We start from the raw sequence: 27,737 nt of genomic DNA, 5'->3' as shown, positions 1-27,737 counted from the left end.
AGTAAAACAATTACCATGATTAATTATTAGAAGAGATGGCTGTAATTTAAGCACATATTTTTTCTGAGAATTATTCGGCAAAAAGCAGTTACTGTTCATCAAAAAAAAATATATATAACATCAGTTGGTTATTTTATATTTTTTCCATTAGCAGTTTTATTTCAGTGCTTGGACTCCTTTCTGCTGTCCCTCCCCCACTCCCCCCTTATCTTTCCCTTTTTTAAAATGTATGAATATTAGCCTAGTTGGTTCTTTTGAAATAAATAAGTTGAATAGAAGAGAAGAAGAAAGAGTAGTGTTTAGAGGCTGGCCCTACCTCTGGATTAAATAGTCTTCCTCAAGTTGGAATGAAAGAATTGTAGAGCAGCATATACAATGATTCACAAACATTGATTTCAGGCTGGTTTTGTTAGAATTATCTGGAAATTAGTACTTAAAAAGCTATAAATTTGATGCAGACAAGTTTTGAGATCCAGTGCTTTAGAATAACTAATCTACGATAGTGAGCATGGACCTTATTAAGTGTATGTCCTTGAACAGGTTTGCTAAACTTTCTAATCCTATTTGTCACAAATTCTAAAGTCAGTATAAACATTAAATAGTAATATATGCAAGGCACCTCTTAAAATATCTGACTCATAGGAAAAGCCCAGTTAATTTATGTTGCTGTTATTAATACTACATGTGGAAACAGGGACAGTATTTGCCTGTCACCTTGTAGGTGCTCAGTAATGTATTTCTGAAGGAATCACTGAGGTTAAAAGACTAACCAGCTGGTGAAAATGAAAAAATAACTCTTCGACTTTGAACTGCAGTATTATTTTAACTATATAGGGCTCCCATGCTCTTTGGTAATTTGCTCAAGATGGTAAAAAATAGAATATTGTCAGGCATTTGGCTGACCGGACCATTCTTTCCTGGGCCCTGACCTCCACTGACTGGCTTGCCGATGACCGAACATGATGCTTCTTGATGTCTGGAGTTGTCATGTGATGCTAAACGGGGTTCTATTCTCAACTCTTCTCCCATTGGTAGTTGGGATTATTCCTTTTGAGAGTTTAAGGCTTATTGTTTTGATAATAATTACCACGAATATTAAATAATCCTTAATGTTGCCTTTATTGCAGAGGGAAGTGGAACTCTGATTGCTTGATGATTGATGGAATGGTTTCTCAGTTAGGAGATCGAGTCGAGAAGTTGTGGAAACGGGATAAAGGAGGCACAGGAAAATATCCTCCTACTAGTCTGCATGTAGGTTTGCAATAACACGATATCACTTACAGGGTCTACAAAGTTGGGAGAGGGGAGGTATGCTTAGCTGTATTTTTAACACTTGGCGCAGGCTTGGGAAAAACAAGGAGCATGACTAAATGAATATATAAAATACAATGAATTTTTTAATCTCTTTTATAGGCATTACTTGACATTTACCTACTAGACAACATTACTGAAGCAAGCAAACATTCTATTGTATCCTTTAAATTTTTATCAAATCATGTATTTTAAAATTTCATAGTAGTGGCAATTAAGCATCTAATCCAATCTTAAATTCACATTTGAACGTTTTTTAAAGGAAAGATTTTCAACCCAGGATATGTTGGTTGGGTTCAGATGGTCTGTGGTTAACCTGAAACTATGCAGTGTTTTGTTTATTTTTCTAGAGATAGGGTCCATGGCTTTCATCAAATTCTCAAATGTGTCTGAGACACTCTCAAAGATAAGAACAACTGTTCTGAAACATTGTTGGCAAGTAGTCATTCTCAGTGCCGAAAATGAACGCGTTAGAAGTTAGCTTAATATTACCTTAGACATTGTTTTCAGCCTTGTCTTTGCAGTAAGATTGTTTTTCCTAATGTCGGTTATTAATCTAAAAATATGTAGTTTCATTCATAATTTATAAGACACATGATGTGTCTTTTTAAGTTCCCAGGTTTTGCTCAATAACTGGAATTTTGTCTATAGCTCTGTTTCTTAAATTTTCCAAGCTACCGACTTGATGAAGAAAGTATGCTTTAGTTCATCTCCTTTGTGGTGAAGTTGGTTGTGGGATTGGCTGTATCCACATCTAATAAAACTGCACTTCCATAGCTGGATATCCCTAACGGCTTTCTGAATAGTAAAAGAAGTCTCTCAAGCCTCTTTTCTGCTATATTCTGTTATTACCTATTACAAATATACATGTAAGAGTTTTTGTTTATTGTCCTTAATCCGCTTTCTTAAAGACCATATATTTGCTACTTGATATAATGTATTCCTTCCCAAACAAAACGGATACTTCCATTGAATCATTTCCAACTGCCTTTGCCATTTCTTGGGGCCAGGTTAAACTTATTCAAGGGTTTTGGCTGATAGATCATAGTGACTATGAGGTAAGTTTATTAGTTCACTTAGAATGTAAGCTTTTGTAAACTATTAGAATTTTATAAAATAACGTAACTGGATTAAATTTGATGTTATGCGTTATGCAAGATATGATGCAATCTACTTTTAGAAGCAATCTACTTTTAAGGAGTCATTTTAATCAATACCTTCACCAAGCACTGTTCAGAACCCCAGGTTTCTTACTTTCTAAAGAAGGAACTGAACAGGTAGACAATTGCTAATAGTGTACATATGGTGATTGTTATGTTAGAGATATGTTTGGTGTGTTGGGGGAACCAAAGAAGGCAGGATTTGGCATTAATATATGAAATTGGTAATAGAAAGTTTAATATAATAGCTTAATGAGGTCTCAGAAGTAAGAGGCTTTCGATAAGGATTTTATTAAAAATAAAATGTACCATAGGCTAAAGTAGATCTTTTCAGTTTATATTTAAACTGGTTTTATCTTGAGTTTTGTGGCTTTAGTATTGCCTGTCTTTTTAAAGTTTAGCTACTTTATCTAAACGCGAAGCTTATATTTGTATTTACCAGTTTTCATGTCATTTTTGCAGAGTGGTTTGGATCTTCTCTTTCACCCAGCTACTACAAAACCTGTGTCATGGCAGCATTCAAAGATTATTCAAGCCTTCTTGAGTCAGGGTGAGCACAGACAAGCCCTCAGATATATTCAAACAATGAAGCCAGCAGTGTCCAGTGATAGTGATATTGTCCTTCTCCTCACTGTTTTGCTTTTTAATAGGTAAGTACTTAATTTGAAAGTACAAATTCGATCAGATGTTAATGGAATTGATGAAATTCCATTAGCAATATATAATATTTTGCTTGTGCTGCATTACATAATATTCTTAAAATTCTTCATCATCTAGTGAAGTCATGTTGAGTTGATAATTATATTCTTCGAGGGTATATTCCAATGATGGTACACTAATATTTTTGTTAATTTCAGTTGCTTGGGTATTATAGTTCTTTGCATTTGATATTTGTCATTGCATTCTCATGAAAGCATCTTGAAGTATTTGTTTAAATAATTTAAAGTATCATGTTTCATATCTTAATACTTTAATAAGATTTGAACAGGTGATATCTTTATGTTGCTTCTTTCTTCCCTTTGTAGTATTTTAATGTTCTATAATCAGCATTATATATTTGCTATTTATATTGTAGCAGTATGTATATTGCTGTAATTATTATAATTATCAATATATTAACTGAGACCAACTAATGGCATGATTGAAAATACAGTGGTCTAGTTATTGGGTTTTCTTGTTAACTAAATTAGTTGGGGAAATTACTTAGAACTAAAATTTCTTAGCAAATTGTAACATTTTTTTAATACAACTCAAATTTTTTTTCCCAATTGTTTGGTTGGTCATTTTTATATTTTTAGAAATTTGTCACTTTACTCACCCCAGATTGTCATTTATGAACCAAACAGTACTTCAGCTGTCAGCACTCTGAAAGTTAAGTGTTCTTTGTTCTCTTTGGTTAAACAATATATTTCTGAAGGGAGAGTGTTAAATCAGCTGACTCCTGTCTGTAATAGCCCCTACCACCTCTTTATTAAGAATATTTTTCTTTGTAAAACCTTTCTGCTGGTAGCTTTTCAATTTTGTGAGTTGTATTTATGGACATAATATCACAACTGTGGTTTGATGAATAGGTTGCTTGCAAATTAATCATGATGCACAGTACAGTGATAGAATTGGAGTAGAGGCTTTAGGTTTTTAGCTGTTAACATTGAGTATTCAGTCTTAGTTTAAAAAGTCCAGTAGAGCTGGAAAACCCTTTAGTTATAAATGTAATCATTATGTCTTATTCTCTTTCCACTTTGGGTTTATTCTGCCGTATTCTTGAACTCAAGTTGGATGATTTCTCATTTTTATCCCTTTATTTTTACTAATACGTAAATATAAATCTGAATGTTCTGCATATTGCTTTGGCATAATTTTGATTATATTTCTGTTCTAAGTATTTTAAAATTCATTCTGTTACGATTTCTTCCTCTTTCTGTAAGTTATTTAAGAAGTTTCATTTTACAAATGGGGGTTTAAAAAATTATCTTGTTCTTCATTTCTAACAATTTCATTGTGTGGTACCTGTTCTTTAAAATTCCCTAAGACTTGTGTTATTCACTGGTTAGTAGTGTATTCTTCATTTATTAGGTGAGGTGTCAGATATATTTGTCCAAAAGACAAAGTTGTTCATTGTGCAGTTTTCGTTTTTCTGTGTTCTTAATGATTTTTTTTTGCGGTCTCCTTAATAAGTTACTAAGAAAAGTATGCAAGTCGACTACTGTAATGACAAATGTGTTCGTTCCTCATAATACTGCTAGCTTTTATGTTTTGAATATTAGGTAACATAAGAGTTTAAAACTTTGTTTTTTTTTTTTAATGACTTTAACCTTTTATTATAAACTTCATCATGAGTAATTGTTATGTAGCTGCACCAGTATTCTATTACATACATTATATCTTTTCCTAATCTTCTTTACTTTTACGCTGGTCACTGGAAATCAGTAGTTGCTTGTTTACTGCTCTGAAATTTCTTTTTTCATTGTGGTCTCCGCTATGCATTTCAAACTGTTCTTTATGTTCAGCCTAGCATTTTTGGAGAGTTGGTCACTGGAGTGTTTTTCAGGCTGTCTTCACTGCTATATTGTGAAGAACCTCCATATACTCCTTTTTGGAATGACTGCCAGTACTCTAGTCTAGCCTTTCATCAATTGATAATAATTTTCTCATTGCTTTTCCTAGCATCATGACTTTTCTGCCATAGACAGGAGAATAGTGGGCATTTGGGGACTTTCTAATCTTGAAATTTATGTAAGTGTTGGCAGTGGTGCTGCCATTTCTTGCAGTTGCTGATAACTGTCTTCTGCAGTGGGGGAAACTGGGAAAAAACATTATCATTTGTCTTTTGCTTGCAAGTATACTCTCCTGCTATCAGACTGATTTTGATAAGTCAAATAAATTCATCTTACTCCTACTAAGTACATCTGTGCATCTGGGAGTGGATGTCATATTTTAAAATGGAAAACTTTAAAAAAAAAATAATCCATGAGCTAAAGGAGAAGAGTCAAGAATATGGTTGTTTTTTTGTTTGTTTGTTTTTTAGTAGTGGTTACATGCTTCATTCAAAAGGTACAAAAGGGATACACAGTGACTTCCCAGCCTCCTAAGCTTCTTCTACTGTATCCTTCCTGAGATATTTTGGACATATGTAACAAATATATATATATATTCTCTCACCCTTTAAAAATACAAACAGCCTACTATGCATCCTCTGCAGTATACTTTTTTCATTAATTTAGTCTGGAGTTTGCTTCATAATAGTACATAAACAGCTTTCTTTTCTTTAACCGTTGCATAGGAGTTCATTGAATGGATGTGCCTTAATGAAGGTTGTATTCTGACTTTTGCAGTTTTAGTCACTGCTATGACTAACCACACATTTTGCACAAGTGCGAATTTATTTTGTAAGATAAAATCCTAGAAATGGAATTACTAGGTGAAAGGATCTTTGCAATTGTAATTTTGATAGGTATGACATATTGTTCCCTCCCTACGTGTTATGCCAGTTTAACCCCCTCTCCCCTAAGTCACCTTATGCTGTGCCTTTTAGTTGGATATTTATCCATCTGACAAGTGAAAACGGCAATGTTAATCTGGTCACACTATATGAGAATGCGTCTTTCATAAAGAGCTTTTGCTTCTTTATGACTTGCCCCTAGTTTTCTTGTGTTTGTTGTTGGGATTATTCTTACTGATTTGTTAGTGCTCTTTATATATTAGGGATATTAACCCTTTGAGATTCTTTTTCCTTTTCAGTTTGTCATTTGTCTTTATTTTGCTTTATAATGGATTTTGCTATGCTTAAAATTATTTTTATGAAGTTAGAACTATCAATATTTTTATGACTTGTGTCTTTTTTTACTTCAGTATTATTTTTTAATTCTCATGTATGACTATCATTTTTATGGTTTTGCTTTACCATTTAAATTTTTGATTCTTAAATTTGTTTTGGTATAACCATTTTAAAAATCTAACTGTGGGCAGTGAACACACAATGCAGTATATGCCTTACTGTTGAAGTGTACACTTGAAACTTGATTTAGTTAACCAATGTCACCATAATTAAAAGAAGAAAATAAACTAAGAAAAAGATTTACACAAAAATAAAATAGTACAGTGAAGGTTCCACATACATATCCTACATCAAATTCAAAGATCAAGATTTTGTTAGACCTGCATCATCTATTCCTTTATATAGTTTTTCAAAGTGATGGTGAGGTGTTCATTTATCCTCATCAATTTTTCTTCAAAAATATTATGCTCATTTTAACATACCCAGATTTTATGACTAAGGAAAAAAATTGCACCTCTGAGACACTCGGGTTCTAACAACCACACTGTCATGCTTTCTTGCTGGAGACGGACATACAAAGCAGTTTGAATGTTGAGTTTTAGGGAATTCTCCTAGATGTTTTACTTATTTAGGTCGTTGGTCTTGGAATATGTTAAAATATTCTAGTCCCAAAACAATAAAATTAACAGGTGGCCCTAACCTGCCCACAGTGGGTGCCATTTGCTCCCCCGAGGAAATGTATATGTACAAGAAGTCTGGGACAGTGCTGCCAACATTTCTTCGATGCATTTCATTATACTAATTGCTGTAACTTTGTTCACATCTTCTGTTTCTTATATATGTCATTTATTCACCAGTCTTTATTTCAGTATTTGTTAATAAAAACTATAGCATAAGCTTTTTTATTAAGATGCCCACTAAAATCAAAATTACCTATTGACTTAGAATTAAGAATTTTTTAAAAGAAAATTGTTTCCTCGATAGTCCTACCTACTTGCCATTTTTAATTCTACCCCCACTGCTGCATTGAAGGTTCTAACTGCCAGATTAATCGTTATCAGTCTTAGTGTCTATCCTTCAGGACCTTTTGTTATCTAATTAAATACATAAACATTTATAGGCTTTTTTATGGGTTAATTTTTTTAAAATTACAATCACTATTCATACTGTTTTAAGCTCGCTTTTGTACTTAACAATATATCATGAGAAACATTGCTTCATTTAATGACCTTGTCGCCCACAGAAGGATGTCTCAGTGCCCCCACACTGGTGTTTAAAAGTGTCTAATTTGACCCAAGTTCTTCAGTCAGATAGACCAGACAGAATCTTTGTATAAAGCTTAACCCTTCACCTCCTCATAAACACAATGTGCTTGTTTCCGACTTTGCTCATTTTCTTTTCCACTCTTCACATGCTGTCACTCCCTTAAGAGCCTGAATTTCCTCTTTCATACCATTCTAATCTTTCAGTTCTCTCCAGACCATGTTAGTTTTTGTGTTCTTGAACTTCTGTGGACTTACTTTGCTTTTCTGTTGTTTTACATGTAAATAATGATACAGAATACCATAAAATTAAGTCTTTAAAGATGCCTTGTCTTCTTGTTGACATTAGCAAACTTCATTATGCAGTGATTAGTATTTAATAAAATTTTAAGTACTCTGAATTACATGTATAAAGTATCTTTGAGATTCTTCAGTTGGATTACTTGTTTTGAAGATTTTAAATAGTTTTTCCAAAACTAAGCTTTGACAAATACTGGTTTCAGGTGCATGGTTGAGGCCTGGAGTTTACTGCGACAGCATTCCAGTAGGTCGAACATAGAGGAGTTACTAAAGCACACGTATGACGTCTGTCAGGAAATGGGCTTGATGGAGGATTTACTGAAGTTACCATTTACAGACACGGAGCAGGTAATGACTTATCGATATAAACTTGTCAGAAATTCAGGATAGGATAGTAGTTTACAAATCTGTTATTTTCTTCCTAGGAATGTTTGGTGAGATTTTTGCAGTCCAGCACAAGTTTTCAGAATCAGGAATTCCTTTTAGTTCACCATTTGCAGCGTGCCAATTACATCCCTGCCTTGAAGCTGAACCAAACTCTGAAGATTAATGCTATGGTATAGTTAAAATTGTTTTATTATGGGGGGCAAGAGAATAAGGAAAACTAGTGACTTTGTTATATGTTAAAAGCTTGTAGTTTGATACCTACTGGGCTTTATATAAATTTGAGCATGGAAAATCCTTTTCTTACCTATTTCTATAACAGAATTAGGAATAGGATATTATTTATCTATCTAATTATTTTATACATGCCATTTCTGTTTAGATATCTGCATGTTATCTTGCCAGACTAACCACTTCACTTAGGGAAAACGAAAAGAAGTAGAGGACAGCATTGGAAATTATATAGTGCAAAGAGTATGGACTTCAGGGGTCAGACTGATTCTTAATTCACTCTGTGTACTTGGAACATTCTCTCTGAGCCTTAGTTCCCTCATCTGTAAAATGACTATCTCTTTGTGAGGATGCACAGAGCTTTATGTGAAGTAACATAGATGTTACTGACACATGTAGAAGCTTAGTAAGTGATAACGTTATCATTTAGTAGTTATATTCATTAGTTGTGAAGAATCAAGTCTGGATAGGAGAGATTTGGAATTTATTGATGGGTAAGGGTTGGTAAAGCAACTAGATGTGTTTATGAGGTCCTTGGTTTGGAAGAATGGATGTTTAAGGAGGAAGATAGTTTTGGGTGTCGATAGTTCTATTTTAAATGCTGAATTTATAAACATAGCACCTAACGTTTTTGAAGATTTAAAATTTTACTACTTACAATATGTTCAATAGAATGATCGTGATCCTCGTTTGCGGGAGAGATCAGTGACTCGAAATTCTATATTAGATCAGTATGGGAAAATCCTTCCAAGAGTCCAGCGAAAATTAGCCATTGAGCGAGCTAAGCCTTACTGTCTGTCAAAATCATCAGTCCTTCGAGAAGGTAAGATTTTATTTAAAAATATCATAAAGCATTGAGCCAGAGAAGATATTGAATGATTATCTTCTGCAACCGTCATTATCTTATATTTTAGCTCACTTTTGCTTTGATTCATACTGGCCATTCTACCCCAAGAAATGTAAGCCTTTCTTGGAAGTTTTCACAGTTTATTTAGTAAAATAGTACAGGATGAAAGACCTTTATTTCATTTGAAGATTCCTGTCTAACTTTCAGAGAATACGTAGAACAATTTTTCACCATCTCCTAAAAGCCCCAGAGTCTTGAATTTCTGCATAGATCTTGTTAAACCAAATATGATTTTAACTATTCTTATCTTGTGATCTGTGTTTTCCACTCACTCTTTTAATCTTCGATTGTAATCCTAGTATTAGAGCTAAACTTAAATCCTGCAATCTTCATTTTACAGTTTCTCGGCCCAAACCATTATCAGCAGTGCCAAAGCAAGCTGTAATAGGGACTGTGTTAACAAGATCCACTTTCATCAGTAATGTGTTATCTAGAATTGGAGAGGTTTGGACAAGCAGTGAACCTAAAAATAACATCTTAACCTACAATAGGTATGTTTTTCTTATACCTTTTACATGCCACTTGTTAATCTTTCCTGGATATCAGCAGCTGTTAGTAAATGTAAAAAGGAAAAAGTTTTTATGTTGGCTACTTTTCTTACAAGAAGACTTTTGTCTTTAAAAGTGAACATGTTCATTGTTATTTGAAAATAAACAGAAATGTACAGAGTAAAAAACGAAAGCCTTTTCTCATATAATCCCACCTTCTTACAGAACTTTTAATTTAATGTTCTTTGTAATACATAATCAAAAGTTACATTTTTATTTTCTTTGTAGTCCTAGGGTAGAAGTACCATCTCCTATAGTATATTCTTTCCCGGATCTAGAGCTGCCTGAGGCATTTGTTGGAACACCCATTGGAAAAGCATCACAAAGAGTTTCTAGGTAATAATTTATTAAATCATTTTGAAAGGCATAGTGGTAGACAATAATTATACTGTACTTTTTAATTAAAAATTTTTACAAGTATTGTTTTAATTAAATGAGTATTTAATGCTTTTTTTAAAACAAAATTTGAACAGTATAGGAATTTTAGTAAATTTTACATCAGCTAGTAGACTACTTAGAATTTTTGCTTAATGATTTCATACTGCTTAGAGAAAAAAAAGGAAACTTTGTTTTATTAAAATCATGAGCAAAGTAAACCGTTAACTTGAATTTGTTTGTGACTAGCCTATCTTTCAATGAAATAGAATAAGATAATAGCAGTGGACATTTTACATCGGAAGGCTGAGTGCTCTTTTATGTAATTTGTTTTGTTTATGAACTAAAATGCATTGCTTATTTGGATCATGGTCAAAAGTTGTTGAAATCCTAAGACCTAATGCGGTAATTAACATTTTCTGTAGAAAATATAATCAAAAATATTTTTTCTCGATAGATTTTTTAGTGTAACTCTAACATATTGTCTTGTTAGTGTGAGAATTTGGCTTTTCCTCAGTAGGTACCAGTGCCATTTGTTGTACAGGCCCTGCTTTTGAGAAGCAGTCTTTCATAAATAGGCAACTTAAACATGAATGTTAGCACAATGCAGAACATTTAACGATATCTATTAGGGATAGCTCCATATAAAAGTGAGCAGTTTACATATACAGAATTTGAATACAAATGAAGTAGAAAAGGAAAAGAAGAATTAGAACAGACAATAGGGAGAGAAATGTCTAGCAGCCTGATTGGATATTCTTAGTTTAATGGAAATCTCGAAACTGTGCTTAATAAGAATAACAAGTAGGAAGACCCTGTATTAAGAAAATGCTTCCTGTAAATCTGTCCCCAGTGGGTAATAGGTTGGGTCTTAAAGCCCGTATCATCTCTGTTGTCTCATCTGAACATGAAGGATAGAGTGACAGGGAAGGCACAGTAACTGGCAGTTTTATTTTGGGGGCACTAAAATATGCCGCACTTTCCTGTTCTTTTTCAGCTGAGGAAAACAGGCACTTTGGGGTAGTGAAAAGGTACTGTTTTTATTACTAGAAAATAAAACCATAAAATAGACTATTAGGAAATTGGGAAAGGAGGAGTGACCTATATGGTTCACCAGAAATTGTAACCTGAAATTTTCACTTTCAAGTTTAAATTATTTGTAAATTAACTTTTTATGCTATTTGTATTATCCCTGCTTCATACAAGTCATCAGTGAGATCAGTCTTTTAATTTATTATGAACTGGGTCTGAGATATTAGAGAAAACCATTCAGTAGAATCTTGAGGTTCCATTTTTGTCACTAACCTCATTAATTTGAAAAAATTAACTTTTTCTTTTTGGTTGGTCAGTCTGGTCTTTATTGTGAATAGAACCATAAAGATAAAATAAGCCAGTATTCATTATGTACATCACATGTAGGTGAAAAACATTTTTACATGTCGACGAAAATGAATTGTAGCAATCGGATTGCTTGGGAAGTATTGCCTTGTTTTCTTAAGTATTTTTAATCATTAGCAGTTCACCTTCATTTGAAAATAAATGCCTGGCACATAATGGGGGCCCAATAAATATTAGTAAAAGGAAGGAAAGAAGACGAGAACTCCCTTACTGTATGTGTTTTTTTAATCAGTTATCATCTAGAATTCCTAATTCTCTTTTTTTGCTTTTGAATTAATGTTCTGATATTTTAAACAAATGCATTTTATTAATATACTCGACTGCATTTTATTTTTCACATATTTATTGTATTTACTAGTGAATATAGAAGCCTGAATAAAAGGTGAAGAGATGAAGAAGTACAAATTAGTAGTAACAAAACGGTCACAGGATGTAGAGTACAGCCTAGGGAATGTAGTCAGTATTATCGTAATGGCTGTGTTTAAAGCCAGATGGGTGCTAAAGTAACCATTGTATGTATACCTGAAACTAATATAAAATAATTTTAAAAATGAAGTAAACCACCCTCGGTTTTGAGAATTTACTAGAAGGACTCAGAGAACTCACTGAAAGCTGTCATACTCAACAAGTTTACTGTTTAGTACAGTAAAAGGATACAGATACAAACCAGCCAAAGAGACAAGTTGGGCAGAATCTGAGTTAAGAACTTTGACCAGTGGAAATGAGTTAGCATTAAGTCTGTTAAAAGAAAATGCAAAAGGACTGCTTTACGTAAGCTCAGTAATCAGAATATGCTGTCTTCAACTTCAAAGACTTCCTAGAGGCAGAAAAGTATTTGAGAAGGAAAACATTTCAGGAAAAGGAAACAAATACAGTAAGGGGTACTAACCCTAAAGATACTGATGGGAAGCAAGGGGCATAGATGAGGGGCAACTAACCCAGGGGACCTGGAACTCTGATTAGGAAGTGGATAGTCAAGAAGAATTAGTCAGGATTAGAGAAGTAAAGGTTAAAACAGAAAATTCTGAAAAAGCCACATCTCATGCCCGCCCCCACACACACCACAAACAAAAGAATGTATGTTAAAAATGATCACAGGTAATAATAGGTAACATTTACTGAACATATAATTATGTGTCAGATGCTGTCATAAGCTTATTGTGTTTATTAGCTCATTGCCCCGCAGATGAAATGTCACAAAGAACCATTTATTCTCCCTCATTTTTAATTTATCTCAATTGGATAATGATCATAGTGGGCATGATTAATACAATGCTGATACCACATGCATCTCAGCATGTAAGTTTGACACAACATCTAAACTAGTCTCTACCCCACTCAAGACATACTCACTGATCATGACATTCTTAGGTGTCATAACAGTGCGAAATTATTATAAAATTTTAAATGCTTCCTCTTAATTTCTGAACCTTTCTGGACCAGTTGTAACTGAGTGTTCCACAAAGTCACTTCATGGACATGTGACCTGTATAGTTTCATTGGACACATGCTCCAAAAAGGTCTGACACTTAGTGTAGTGCTCCGTTGTCGCCATCATGGTGGGTGAAAAGGGGGTGGGGGTCCAAGTAATGGGAGACTCAATTCTTTTGTTTGCTAGTATAACTCAAATAAGTTACCAGGGTTTTTCTATTCATATGTATACTCTGGTTACAGACTCCTGGATTTGGTGGTTCATCCTGTTCCCCAGCTTTCTCAATGTTTGGGGTTTATTCAGCAAACCACCCCCACAAGATCTCCTTTGTACCTAACATCCAGTTCATTGCCAGAAAGTCCACAATTAAAAGGATCACGTCCAAATACCTCCAGGGCTTCAGAATTAAATTTACTTGAAACTCCTCTTGTAGTTAAGGTGAGTATTACATATCTGGCATTCACGGTGAAACTAGGAAGTTCCTATTTTTCAAGTAGCAGGGAAAAAGAAGCTATTTCTAACTGATCTCTGGGTAATCGATGGCTTTAAGCCCTTTTTCCTCTTTCTTGTGGATATCTTTCCAAAATACTTTCTGTATTTTTACATCGTCTTAAATACTTTGCTAAATTTACGCTTTTTGCTTAACTGACATTATCCTTGAGGTTAACATTTATATTTTCCTGAAAATAATACAAGGTTCTGTATGGCCATTATAAATTGGCTTGTATCCTTTGAAAAATGCTCTCATGTTCTTGGGTTTGCTTTATTTTTTAAATTCCATTTCTGATACTATTTTGCAGTTACTACTTCTGTCAAATGCTTTTTTAGTTCCTATTTTTATTTAATTCTCTGACTCCAATGAAACTGTAAACTGTTATTCCTTCCTACTATCACATATCTCTTTAGCCTCCACCGTCTCTGATAATTTTCTGAGAAACCACCAAACTTAAGACTAGTATCAGTGGTCTTTTACCTTCCCATTGTCAAAATGTTTTTACATTTTGACTAGTAACAGTGGTCTTTTACCTTCCCATTGTCAAAATGTTTTTACATATATAACATATCCCCTAGCTCCTTGTCCAGTGTTATAAATTTAATCCTAGAAGCTTTCTTCCTTTTTTTGTTTGTTTCTGGATATCCAGCATTTTATATGAGCCAGGGAATTTCTTTATTTTTCAAGATGAATAAAATATACTTCAGTAAATGCTATTCCTAAAATAGTTAAAAGGTCGATAATATTATTAAATTCCTGACATTTAATACCTGTAAGGTATTTTTAACTTTTTTTTTTTAATCAAAAAACAATCAAATTTTATATTCTCTACAGCTAGGTCCAAATGAAATTAAATCAGGGCATAGCTTCATACCTGCTACCAAAAACAATCCAGAAAAAAAATTAATATAATCTTGTAACAGATCTAATGGAATTCAGTAATCTAATGAGGTAATTTGTTTACTATTCCTTTAGCAAAGAAGTTAAGGGATTATTTCTGCTGGTTTCTGTGCTATTTGTATTCATTATAATAAATCTTTACAGGATTTTTATGGATAATTCCGTCACTTTTGTATTCATGTGATGAATTTTTTTTTCTAAAATACTCTTAAAGTCAGTGTCATTAATTTGGATTAGTTTGCTGTAGTTAAGCTAGATTCTGTTTATCACAAACTGTTATCTCTTTTACCTAACTAAAGTTTACTAGTCAATAGTTAAAGTGCAGAAATAAGATAAATTATTTATTTTTTAAGTTGAATTTAAACTGGGAATAACCTAGGCCTTTAGAATGATTATGGATGCAATTTTAATGTTTTGTAGGCTTACATATAGAATGCTCTGAGTAGAATTTTGGATTTTCTTTCTAGTAATCTATAAACTTTTTATTGATGTTTACTGTAGATGAGAATATAGCCACCATTGTGACTCCGTTGACCCTGTCTGTCCTTACATATGTGCCTTTTACTACACTAACGGTCTAATTTCATTCATTCTTTGCCACAGAAAGCTAAAACTTTGGCCATGTCAGTTGCTTCCTCTGGATTTGCTGAGTTCACTCCTCAATCCATCCTAAGGTCTGGTCTTCGATCAACACCTTTAGCATCTCCTTCTGTGTCACCTGGAAGGTCTCTTACTCCTCCTCTACGACTTAAAGAAACTAGAATTTCATTCATGGAAGAAGGCATGACCACAAAATGGATTGCTGGAGTAAGTTTGATAATACTGGAACAAAAGACTCAATATAAGAATATATTAGCTCCTAAAGTAAAAAGTTAGATAAATCAATTTAAATATCACTATATAGAGATTTTTATATACAGTCTTGCAGATAATCATGAAATCAGAAAACACTAGTTCAGAAAGAAACTATGGTACTAAGCCAAGTTCATTTACAGGTGAAGACTGTAGGGCTCAGAAGCACCAAGTAAATTGACTACAATCAAATAGCTATTTGGTGGCAGAAATGAGAGTAGAATCAAGACCTCCTAATTTTTAGTCCACGTTTTTTTGTCTTTTTAACTTACATTGATTTGCTTCTCTTAATTTTCCTAATCGGTTGTCAGTTTAGAAGGGTATATCTTTAGAGCTCTACCGTGGGTTCAGAGCAACCCATTTGGTGATTATTAGTCATCTTGCCTAATCATTTTTGGAAATACTGATTTATTAATTTCATTAACTTTTAGTCATGTATCTGAAGAGAATGAATTTAGAATATATGAATTTTGATTGAGAAGAGAATTTGGAGAAATACTGAACATGGAAAAGGGTGGGTATTATTGGGATTGATAGCTTAGACTTGACTGATTTTTTACTAGTAATTTTTTTTCAAAACCTTTTACTTAACAGGCTGCAAATGATAGCAAAACAAAAACCTTTGTTACTACACCTTTCTATAAATGTGGAGTTCTAGCAGAAACTGAATGGCCAAAGAACAAAGATAAGACACCATCTTTTTACCTGAATAGCCCTGAAATGGACCATCGAGAAATGGATGTGAGGTCACAGGATACACATTCACAAAGTTTGGAGAAACTGGATGTGAGCAAAGAAAATAGCAATGCTTCATCCGTATCTGAGCAGACTACCTCAGAGTATCAGGATGCACCGTCACCAGGAGAATTTGAAATGTGCGTGGCCTCTAGGCCAGAGAACTCTTCCACTGAACTAATTACTAATTTAACTGAAGAACCTGAGAAGGATAGCGATAAAGATGTGTTTAAATTCGAAGTAACTCCTCTAGACCTGGAGAAACAAATGGGTAAGAACTCATTTCCAAATGTCAAGATGGCCATTGACATCCCTCAGTCAAATTTGCAATAGAATTTTTCCACCATGAGAAAAGCATCAGGGTTAAATAATTACATGACACAATACAGACATCTTATTCTTTTCACTTACAAGTGTAGCTTACATTGTTTCATTCCTAATAAGCAGGTATGAGATACAAGGGGAGGAGAAACTTATGTTCTTTTATTTGGAAATGAAATTTGGAAAAGAATGTGTAAGGAAAAAATATCAGACGTCAGTGTGACTTAAGTCCTTCCTGTAAGAAATAAAACTAACGTTATGAGAAATAAAACTAACTTTACAGATGAGATTGAGATTATAATTTTTAACTTATCCAGCAGCCTCAACTTTCTAGATAGCTGCTCTGAGACCAGGAAGTTCATTCTGCTCTCCCTCCTTATCTCCAAAATAATCACTGGACAATCAAAAATAAATGTCGAGAGGCCCATGAATTTATTGCCTTTATATGCATTTATCTGTCAAAAAAATGTGAACCCCTAATGTGTGTGCATCAGCAGGTGGGCTCCTGTGTGTGTGCTAGACCAAACAGTGAGTAGACATGACACCTGCTCACATGTAATTTAGAGCTTAGTGGACTATAAAAACTAACAAGCACTTAGAACATTGGTAAGTGCTGTGCTAGGGGACACAGGATGGGATTGGAGAGTGCTAGGAAGGGGAGAGTATTGGCTTAGAATTGGTGGACCAGAAAACAGTCTATTTTTATGTTTCTTACCCCTGCACAATTTTAACAAGCATATTTAAAGGTAACTCCTAACTTTAAATCTATAAAACCAAATACTTTTATAAAAATCTGGAACATAGTGGTTTCTCTTGGGAAACGTTTCCTGCCTTAGCTTGAACTAAGGTTTTTTAAAATCTGAGTCCAGTGAAGTTTGGGATATTATGTCTTTATTTATTTTAATAAACGTAAGCATTATTAATTATATTAAGAACTTAGGACTATTTTCATAAATAGCATATGTCTAGAAGTTTACATTCTTTTTACATGCGATGTTTCACTAAAATACTTGAATAGTAAATATTAGATGAGGATGTTCATGGTAGTATCTTTATTGATATTTCTAAAATGATTAGGCAGTCTCAAATAGAAATTTTTATCATTTTTCTAGGGGATTATATAGCAGACTCTAGAGTGAAACAGGCTAAATTTCAAGCGAATTGATATATATAAAACACTAGCAGTGCCTGGTAAGCCAAAAGTGAGAGTAGTAGGTTAAGGGGGGTTCCTGGGGTAAACTTATAAAGTTAGAAGGAACTGTTGCAGTCTAATGTCAACGGAGTAAACCTAAAAGTATAAAAAATGCAGACCCAACAACTTGTTAAAAAGTCGTAGTCTAAGACCATGTGTAATTGCTAAAATTTAGCATAAATAATTGTAAATGTTAATTGTTTGATTAATAGGCACTTTAGAAGATGCAGAAACAAAGGCTCTCTTAGCTGCAGAGAAAGTGCTTTCAGAATTAAATCACTCAAACCCTATTCAAGGAGTTGAAGCTTCTGTTTGTGTACCATCAATCCATGAAGGGTAAGTTTTTAGAGAAAATTTCAAATAATAATAATAGTTTAATGAAACTGTGAACCAGTAATAGAACAGTCTAAGCATAGATTGGCTCTTATTTAGGTCTTAGACACTTTGATTTTTGGTAATGTTTTCTGCTATGAAAAGTTCCTTTGTACAGAGTGTGTTATTTAGTAGTTATCGTGATATCTTAGAATGATATTAGACATTTCCTTAATATACAGAGACATAATGAATTGAGGCAGAACTTATATCCTTTGGTGATTCTGTTTTTGTTGAAGACCAGAGGTTCATTCAGTCATGCATTTCTCTGTGCCCTCCCATTTTCAGTGGTTTCAGGATGATCAGGTATAAGTTAAGCAACAAGATAGAGCATAAGGGAGACGGCTTACAGGCAGTTTTGTTCTCTACCATTTGGTTGATACAAGACTCTAACAAAGTTTTTTCTTTCAGTAACAACGTAAATTGTTATGCTCCCAATTAGTTTCATTTAGCGCTTGTATGTTTGGGCAATGTACTAGACGATGTAGGGCAGTTGTTACTTGAGTGTGGTCTAACAGATTTATACCAGTTTCCAAACAGTTTATGGTCCACAGTAAGATAATCAGCTTGTGTTACAATATAAATCAGTATACCTTTGTTGAAAGTCAGCGAAGTAATTGATTCACCTTATGGCACAAGTTATAAGACTGGACACATTGCACATTAGCAGTAATAACAGTAACAGTGTTGTAGAGGACTCCAAAAAAGTTGCAGCTTTAATTATTAAGAAGTAGTAAGGATAATTTATTAAGATTAACTCACATAATTTGTAAATGACATTGTAAATGGTTCATTACTTTATAAGTCCTGAGAGTAACTTCACAAACCACCCACAGAAATCAGTATCATAATAGTCACCTCTCATACATTGTGCTCAGTCATATGCTTCACCTCTGAGAAGAGAAGTCCTATTAAGTGGCCTCCTTGCCAGGCCTTCATGGAAAAAGTGGGAGAAAACATATGAAAGCATTATCCAGACTTTTTTTATTTCTAATGTTTTTTGAATTTAATGAAAACTAATATTTATTGCAATGGGTTTGATGGATGATTATAACAATCACAAAGCAAAGAGCAGTCACATGATAAGAAACTGGTCATCAGTGATAATCTAGGTGAATATTCACCATCTTGGCAAACTAGTTCCTTTTTAAATGTAAACTTTGGTTGTTGGTTCTTTCTCTTACTATAAACGTTGTGACTGAGGTGAGTCTTACAAATATATCTATAAATAAATGTATATATATTCCAAATACAAGCTTTTTATTGAATTTACTTTTTAATTGTATTTGTCCCTTTAAAAAAATGCTTTAGTTGGGTTTTGGGGAAAGGTCAGCTCAGAATAGGAAGGACCTCTGTCAACATATCTCCAGAACTTGTTTTCATAAAGTGGTTGATACAGGTCTCATTGGCTTCCCATCCCAAGTCATTTATTGTACTCTTTTCAGTTAGCATTCAAATACTGAACCTGATTCTACTGAGTATATAGGTAATATTCCATAATATTTGAAAGACTTATTTGAAAAATGTCACAGATAATTAAAAATTGACATAAGTATAATTTATACCGATCATTTTATTTGTAGTTTAAGGCCATGCCATTGTTGCCAACAAAATATTAGAAACTAGGAAAAACAAGTATAGCATTACTTGTTTCTAAATTCACTTGTACATTTTATTGTTATTCAAAATGAACTTGTATTAATTTCTCTGAACTTTGGTTTTCATCAGCAAAGTGACAAGTTGGAGAGGGAATAGGGTTAAAGCTGGTTAGAGCAGATGTGATCTTATATTATAGTATGTTATTTCTTTTTCTGAAGGAAAATTCTCACCCTGAAGTCCCAGGTACCAGTTTCAGATAAAGCATCAGTCGAAGCCTGCAGCTCTACAGTTAGAGCAGGTAACAATAACTGTACCTATTATTTTGACTTTAGAATTAATTTCCTTTTAGTGTTTTGAATAAAGAGTGTTCTAGTCTTCAGGCAAAGGAATCTATTATCTAGCTTTTCTTATCTCAGCTTCCTGTCTTTGCTGTGTATGGTATCTGGAGGTATAGCAGCTATCAAAGCAGTGGGTCACTTGTAAAGCACTCCATGGTTCCTTCAGAACATCAAAGACGAGAAAGGCGATCCCCATTCTCCAGCTAGACTGCATTCCTGCTGCTTGATTTTTTGGGACTCACATCTACACAGGGCAAATTCCATTTTTCTGTTTCTGATAACTTTAAGGCTAGATCAGCTTATTATTAGAAAAAGAGTCTCAGATGACTAAATTTACTCCAGGGAAATTAACAAATATATGGAAGTCATTTGATTTTTTTTTTTAACCCAATGTGCATTTTTTTGGCTGTACAGAGATGAGGAAGATACATTTTCCTCAATTAGCTCACAGTTGGGTTTGGGGAAGGCAGACCAATGCCCAGAAGTTGTCTGAGCATTTCATGTGAGGACATAACACTGCTATGTTATGATGTTGGTGCTGTCTGAGTCTAGAGCTCATGCTCTTTATTATATTCTTCTGCCCATCACATTATGAATAAGGCTTAAGGTACAGGCTTGAATAGACCTGTTTACTCCAAATTAAGAATGTAATATTTATTGTAAAATAGAGCATAGTCTAACATGTAACATAAAAATGCCTATAACCTGGTTACCCATTTTAAGACTCCATATTAATAAAGCGTCTTTTTCCTTAATTTTTTTTTCTGTGCATAGTTTTCCCCAAATGTTGAAGAGATTATAGTAGCTAAAGAGTACAGGAGCTTGAACAAGACTGCTTGGATTTATAATCCAGTTCTGTACTTACTGTGTATAAGACTATAGGCTATACTTCTGTTTCTTTATAAAATATTAATAGCTTTAAATGTTAATAGCTCAATAAATGATAGCTAAGCTACTATAAATTACCAACAAAAAAGCATCTTTTTTTAGTTAACACGTTTAAGACATTTTTCCATGTCGTTAGTATGGATTAATCCTGTCCTTTTTAATGGCATTAATAGTTTTTCATAGTATGGATGTCCTGTGGTGTGCTTAACTACTTATTGTTGAACATTGGGGCTGATGGCCATTTTTATTTTGCTATTTCATACCTGCAGTGAATATTCTTGTGTATATATTGTTGCACATTCTATGTCAATGTTTCTGTTAGGTAGATTCCTAAACATGGACTTGCCCGGGTCAAGGAGTATGCACAAGTTTTTATATTTTTTTTTTCCGATAAAAGTTGTTTATGCTTTCATACACTTACAAAAGATTACAGTATAAATTTCCCATTCATCACTGCCAAACTGACAGATGAAAATCACTTTGTTTCGTTGTATATTAAGGAATATTATTAGCATCAGTGTCTATTAAAAGTGTAAAAATGTTTTTTCCTAGTTGGCTTTTTAAAAAAAAAAAAAACTTTTTTATTTTTGTTAAACACTAAAGATTTTTATTTTTCCCCTCCTTGAGGCATTTTGGGTTTTGTGTCATTCACGAACTAAATCTAAATATGGCCTGTGAGTACTAATGTATAAAACTTTGGCAAAGAAGGTGAAAGGAGGAATTTGTTTTTAATGAGCTGCCCGCCCCCAAGTTTTTTTTAAGTGGTGAAATATTTTTGTGGCCACTTGGGTGTTTTGTGCCAAAAGAGATATCTAGTCCCTTTTTACAGCCAGATCAGAGCCCGGTCTACATGTCCTATGTGTACTTCTGTAATGGCCCAGCAAGGATAGCTGGTTGTCTAACCCAATGAGCATATTTTTCAGATTAATAAGAAACAAATATTTGAGCTCCTCAAAGCAGTTATCCATCATCTTGATGTTTCAGAATAAGGGCAAAATTTTTGAGAAAAACCAATGTCATTTTTAAATACAAAATTTATGTCATTTGTTTTATCTTTGTGGAAAGAAAATATTGTTTGAACTGAATAACTGGATACTGAAGAAACAATTAATGTATAAATTTTAGTATGCTTTTCCCTTTTGAGCTATTAGAACCTTTTTGCAATATAACAGTTTTTCATGGAAATAGTCTCAAGTGCATTGTAACCTTTTCTGCTTTCTCCTCAAATTGTATATTTATCATCCTTTCAATTTAAAACATGGAAGATTATCTCTGATTTTTCTTTCAGCTACGGCCGATGTCCTTGGTGATAGTGGAAGCTCTGGGCTCATTACCTCTGAAAGTCCTGTTATCTCCAAACATAGGCTTGACCAGAAAATAGCTTTGAACATAAAAGAAGTTCATGAACTAGAAGCTGGTGCACTAAAAGCAAGTGTTGACTTACCAGAAGAAAAGCCTCCAATTTCTGATGATCCGCCTGATACTCAAGAAATTCATGTAAAAAACTTTAATTTCTTAATTCTTTGTCAGTCTTTGTTTTGATTTAGTTAGGCTTCAAACCTAATATATCCATTTATTTGATTGCTATATAAAAACCTTTTTATGAAAATCTGGTTTAAAAGGTGTATAAATATTTTGTGGACTATAAAAGGTCATATCCTTTAAGAAATTGTTTTTCATGGAAACCAAAAGGCTGTGTTTAAAAAGTCACAGTTTTAACAATTTAATATTTGCTTGGTATCTGGTCCAAATTAAAGTTCTTTTAGCCCTAAGAAAACATACTGGCTACTCCAGAGACAAGTATGACATTGAAACTATTAAAAGCATATATTTGAAAATAATTGAATATGGTTAAATAGAACTTTTTCCCCATGCATACCTGTGTGAGAATGATATTCACTTAGCTGGGGTTGAATTTCTATACATTCCAGAAAGGATTTTTTCCTTGGTACTTAATATGACTTATGATTCTAAAAATTCCACCAAATCTTTTATCATCAACAGGCAACTTTTATATGATAATTTCATTTAAGATGAAAAACCAATTCTTCTAATTATTTATAGAAATTCGTATAGTATTTGGAAAGTTTCTTAACTCATAAAAATGTCATGGTTGTCCATATTCATTTTCATGGGTATTCTCAACTGTGAAATAGATGGATAAAGTCCTTATTCCTTCAGCTGGGAAGCTAAAAAAGTTGTGGGTGTGGCATAAGGGGGAATCCTCATTACTGGGTATTTCCAGTCTTTCATCTCACTAAATGCTTGGGGAATGGGAAAATGTCATTGTCTAGGCGGGCGGTAATGTTCTATCTTCTTGGTCAGGAGATCTCTCTGTTACTTTCTACCTCCTCCTTTTTCTCCCCTTCCCTTACCAAAAGGTAAATGCAAGGACCATTCCTTCCTCCACCAAACCCTTGCAAGAGAGGTACTGAACTTGAAAGCCTTAGGAATTTCATGGTTTATGCAGCCCCAGCAAAGGGAAGAGGATTGAGTCTAGCCCAAGGGAGCTTATGTAGGTGAATTCTTCTTCAACCTTATGGGGATCATGCTGTTTAGAAAAGTGTGGATAGTTAGGTAGTTTGGGGGTTGATTCTTTTTCTCCAGTTAAATTTTTTTTTCTTGGGTGAGAATAAAGTAAGTCCTTATTAATTCTTCTCACAACTGTTAGCATCATGATAATTTTCAAGGTTTTGTTAAGATTATCTTTTTTAGCCAGGGAAATGTGGAATGTCTACTTTAATTCCATTCAGAATCTCAAAATCTTTCTGTCTAGTAATTTTGACTGAGAAAGTCTGTTTGCTTAAATGGATGTTTTAGATAAGTAAACCCATAAGTATATGCTATATCAAATGTAGTTTGTTTAACAGTTCATATACCAAGGGTGAGATGGTCATCTTAAAACATTATGCTTTACATTGAAATAAATATATTAAAATTCTTTAACCAGTTTCTTTAATTCATTTCAGGTGATCGAACATGAAAAGCTTGAAGTTCAAGATTCAGAACAAGAGGCTAGGAGTCTTTCGTTTCATGAGTATCCCTCAGGAACTCTTAAGCTTCAATATAATTTTGAGACCATAGAGCAACAGTTCTGTGACTTGCCTGATAACAAAGACTCTGCTGAGTGTGACATTGCTGAAGTAGACGGAGAACTTTTTGTGGCTCAGAGCAACTTTACCTTGATATTGGAAGGTGAAGAAGGAGAAGTTGAGACAGGCGATTCTGCAGCATCTGATATGTTAGCTAAAGCAGCTAACATAGCAGCTGAGGAAAAACATGTATACGCTGGGGAAAATGATAATTGTGGGCATGTTGCTAAATTGCCATCGATCATGACTAGTGATCAAGAGTCCCAGAAGGTAGAGACATTACCATATGTGCCTGAACCAATTAAAGTGGCAATTGCAGAAAATTTACTAGATGTAATTAAAGACACAAGAAGTAAAGAAATTACTTCAGAGACAGTGGAACAGTCCATTCATGAAAACATACCTCTAATAAGCCAGAAAGTAGTGTCTTCCACCAAGTTAGTCAAATCTACTTTTAAGACTGTTCAGGAAACAAGTACGGTGACTTTAAATGTCAGTCAGTCTGATGACATGGTTTCCTCCAGAACTCGCACAAGAGCACGTGTCCAAAGCCAAGATGTCAGATCAGTATCAGTGCGACAGGAAGAGTCAGCAGATGTTGCTACTCCTGAAACGCCAGGGCTTTCAGTTAAGAAGAAAACTAGGAAAAAAGCAGACATTTCTGAGGCTTCCGAAAGTGCCTTTTCTGACGTCAAAGAAATATCTCAGAATCGGCAAATACCTCAAAATTCTATTACTCCTAGGAGAGGAAAGAGAAAGAAAGAAATTAATCAAGACACATTAGAAAGTATTAATTCTGTCGAACGAGAATTACAGGTTACTCCAGGTAGGGAATTAAGAAGGTTGAGATCATCGCAGCTGTTGGAACCGTTAGCTAAAGAAACTTCTTTTAGAAAAGAAGTTAAGCTTTCATCTGTTACGAAACAGACTCCTAAAAGAATTAAAAAATCTGTAGAAAATCAGGAAAGTGTTGAAATTATAAATGATCTAAAAGTTAGTAAAGTAGCAGATCCTAGCAGAAGCGCCAGAAAATTGAGACGTGCTGGTTTAGAAGCTTCTGAAGATAAAGGACATGGACAAGATGGGAAGTCCAGTGAACAACCGCCTGTTCAGCTTAGTAGTAAAAGAGTTAAAAAGGGAGATGTGAGTGCATCAGATGTTATAGAAAATCTAAACTTGATTCATCACAGTTGACTCTTCAAGCAGAATTTGATATGCCCGCTACACCTAGGAAACGTGGTAGACCAAGAAAACTTCATCCATCACAGGATGTAGGATCCGAGGCTGTTAAGGAAGAGAGAAGTCCCAAGAAGAGCAAAGCTCTCAGCATGCCAAGGAGATCTGCAAGAAACACCCCAGCTAAAAGTGAAAGTACTGGTGATGGAAAACCAGCTTTAGAAGAATCCGTTTTCGTGCCAAATGAACTTGCTACAGTGATGAGCTCTAAGAAAAAGATTACAAAAAAGACTGAAACTCAAGGCCAGAAACGTTCCTGTCACTCAATACCAGAAAAAGGCATAGATGAAGAAATGACAGACGAACCAAATGACCAAAAAGAAAAAATGCTTGCCACTCCTTTGACTAGATCTTCCCGTCGCACAAGGACTAGACCCAGCAAGGCTGGCTTGATGCCTGACCTTTCTGAACCAAAAGACGAGTCTTTACTTTCTCCTGTGCCAAAAGTCCCAAGGAAAGAGAAAGGTACTTTAATTTCTGTCTGAAGCACAGAATCATTTTATTCAGTCTTCAGCTTAAAACTTGTTTTAAGTATGATTTAAGGCACTAAGTGATTATTTCTTCTAAAAATAGTTTGTAGTCACAAAGAGTTCCTCTCCCTCCAAAAAATAACCAATTTTGATCTTTCGATAGTAAAATTTAAAGGTTTTATATTTTAAAGTTTATTTGGAGAGTCAAGAATTTTCTGGTTCAGTATAACCTTTTAAATCGTATAATTCACGTGACTTAGGTTTAATTTTTTAGAACAGTATCATTTTGCTTCATTCTGCCCTCATATCCTAAGTAACTTAATTTCGGTTTCTCCCCAGATAGAATCGGCATTTTTAATCTAAGTATCAGGTGTTTGGCTCTTGTGCCAGGTGGTATCCATAATCTCAGATTGTTTTGAAGGGAAACAGTTTCATTGATTAGGATACAGATTACTTGAATCCATATTCCCTGTGGCCCATAAAGCGGCCTGGGTCCATGCCCAGCCTCCCTCAGAGTCGAGGATTCGCTGATGACTGGATCCTTTCTTTGGTTGATATAGCTCATAGCTTCTCAGCAGGAGTGACATCTCTGCTAAAGGAGTGAAAATACCTTCCTGCTTATGTTTCAAGCACAGATATATATATATGAAATACGTAAACATCTGTGCTATTAAGATTTCTTGTAGTGGGAGGGGGGAATTTCAGTGAGGGAGGCAATTAAGAAAAAAAGGTCAGAAAAGGCGGTGATGAAGAAAAGGTTCAGACACTGGTGGAGCTGAATAGATCCCATTAGGGCACTTCTTTGTAAAAGTGATGAAAATGATTAGGTACACAAAATGTGGTTGTTTGCTTAAGTTATGGTTTAAGATTTGAATTTCAGCAAAGCAGCTCAGGGACTTATAAGTAAAGTAAATGACTTTGTTTTATTTAAATTTTTTAAAACTGTTGCATATGTTTTTAAGTGCATTAGTGGACATTCTATATAGTTACCTTCTGACTTTAGGAAGGCCAAGAAAAAGATAAGCTATTTAAAAATCGGGAAATTGATAATTTTCTATCTTCGACATTTAGGTTATATTAGAAAGCTGGAGGCTGTCCTATTTAATTGAAACCTGTCAAACAGCTATCTTAGGATTTTATTTAAATGTGCTTTATAGCTAAAAGAATGTAAAACTCGGACATTTCAATAGATTTCCTCTAATTTCCATTCCTCACCTGCAGATGTTTAAGAAGGGCCTGTTGTATGCCTGAGGCTACACATTTATCAATTCATTTGATTCTCACTACAACCCAGTTAAGTACAGGTACTATTACTTCCTTCTTTCCACGTTGAGGAAATTAAAGTTTGAGGAAATTAAAGTTTCGTGAGGCTGACTACCCAAGTCGCCCAGGTAGTGAGTAGTGTGTCCTAGAGCCGACTCCTGCTGGCTGGTGAGAGCCAATCGTTAAAATATTCAGAAATGTTAACAATTGTTAAATTGTTCCGACCAGCCATGGTAGAAACATCTATACCACAGAAATGAATAACTGCTATGATACATCAGAGCTGCTTTTTGTTTTTTCCCAGAAAGCTGTTCACCAGTACAGCTGGGTTTCAACCTAGGTTTTTTGAACTCCTAAGCCCTTAACTAGCAAGGCCATCAAAACTTACACTCAGAAAGTTTACAGAGAGGGGGATGAAGAAGTTAACAAACAGATATAACAGTCTTGTCTGGCTAATAGAAGCATGTAGAAGGAATGGTGGATACTCAACACTTTTGCGCGTGATAGTATATTTTTGCATTTCCTTACCTTATTCCTTTGAAGTGGAGGGGGAAATCATACGTGAAGATGATGAGCTAGTCTTTGAAAAGCCAAAGAAGTTGCTCCAAGTAGCCTCCAAAGAAAAAAACAATATCATTTTCACAGAAGGAATATATTGACATGTTTGTCTGGTTTTTGACATGAAAAGTGGGAAGTCACCACCAGTAGCCGAGACCATTTCTGCCACTTACCAGCTGGGAGTAGAGAGATGTCTTATTTCTGACCTTGTGCCTAGTTTTTCTTTTAAGAATCATCTTCAAAAACAGAATTTGACATCTTAAAGAACTCTTGATTGTCAAATTTGGTAAAGTAACATTGGTTATTTTAGTTCAAAGATTTGTTAAATATATCCTTGAAATATTA

The 27,737-nt window shown here is 34.2% G+C and overlaps 1 protein-coding gene across 1 annotated transcript in view; it reads left to right on the top strand.

Moving 5' to 3' along the window:
* Positions 1 to 27,737, top strand: part of AHCTF1 (AT-hook containing transcription factor 1) — a 68,559-nt gene that overhangs the window by 37,217 nt on the left and 3,605 nt on the right. The window contains 17 exon segments of the mRNA XM_039883261.1: positions 1,128 to 1,251; positions 1,414 to 1,470; positions 2,223 to 2,369; positions 2,934 to 3,121; positions 8,012 to 8,156; positions 8,234 to 8,365; positions 9,096 to 9,246; positions 9,671 to 9,821; positions 10,107 to 10,214; positions 13,326 to 13,521; positions 15,080 to 15,283; positions 15,923 to 16,334; positions 17,789 to 17,912; positions 19,766 to 19,845; positions 22,062 to 22,270; positions 23,743 to 25,030; positions 25,033 to 25,566. Coding sequence (XP_039739195.1) covers positions 1,128 to 1,251; positions 1,414 to 1,470; positions 2,223 to 2,369; positions 2,934 to 3,121; positions 8,012 to 8,156; positions 8,234 to 8,365; positions 9,096 to 9,246; positions 9,671 to 9,821; positions 10,107 to 10,214; positions 13,326 to 13,521; positions 15,080 to 15,283; positions 15,923 to 16,334; positions 17,789 to 17,912; positions 19,766 to 19,845; positions 22,062 to 22,270; positions 23,743 to 25,030; positions 25,033 to 25,566 — 4,250 coding nt within the window.

The sequence above is a fragment of the Pteropus medius genome, unplaced genomic scaffold (genome assembly GCF_902729225.1).
Source record: "Pteropus medius unplaced genomic scaffold, Ma_sr-lr_union100, whole genome shotgun sequence".
Taxonomy (NCBI): Eukaryota; Metazoa; Chordata; class Mammalia; order Chiroptera; family Pteropodidae; genus Pteropus; species Pteropus medius.
This window is presented reverse-complemented; position numbering and strand designations above follow the sequence as displayed.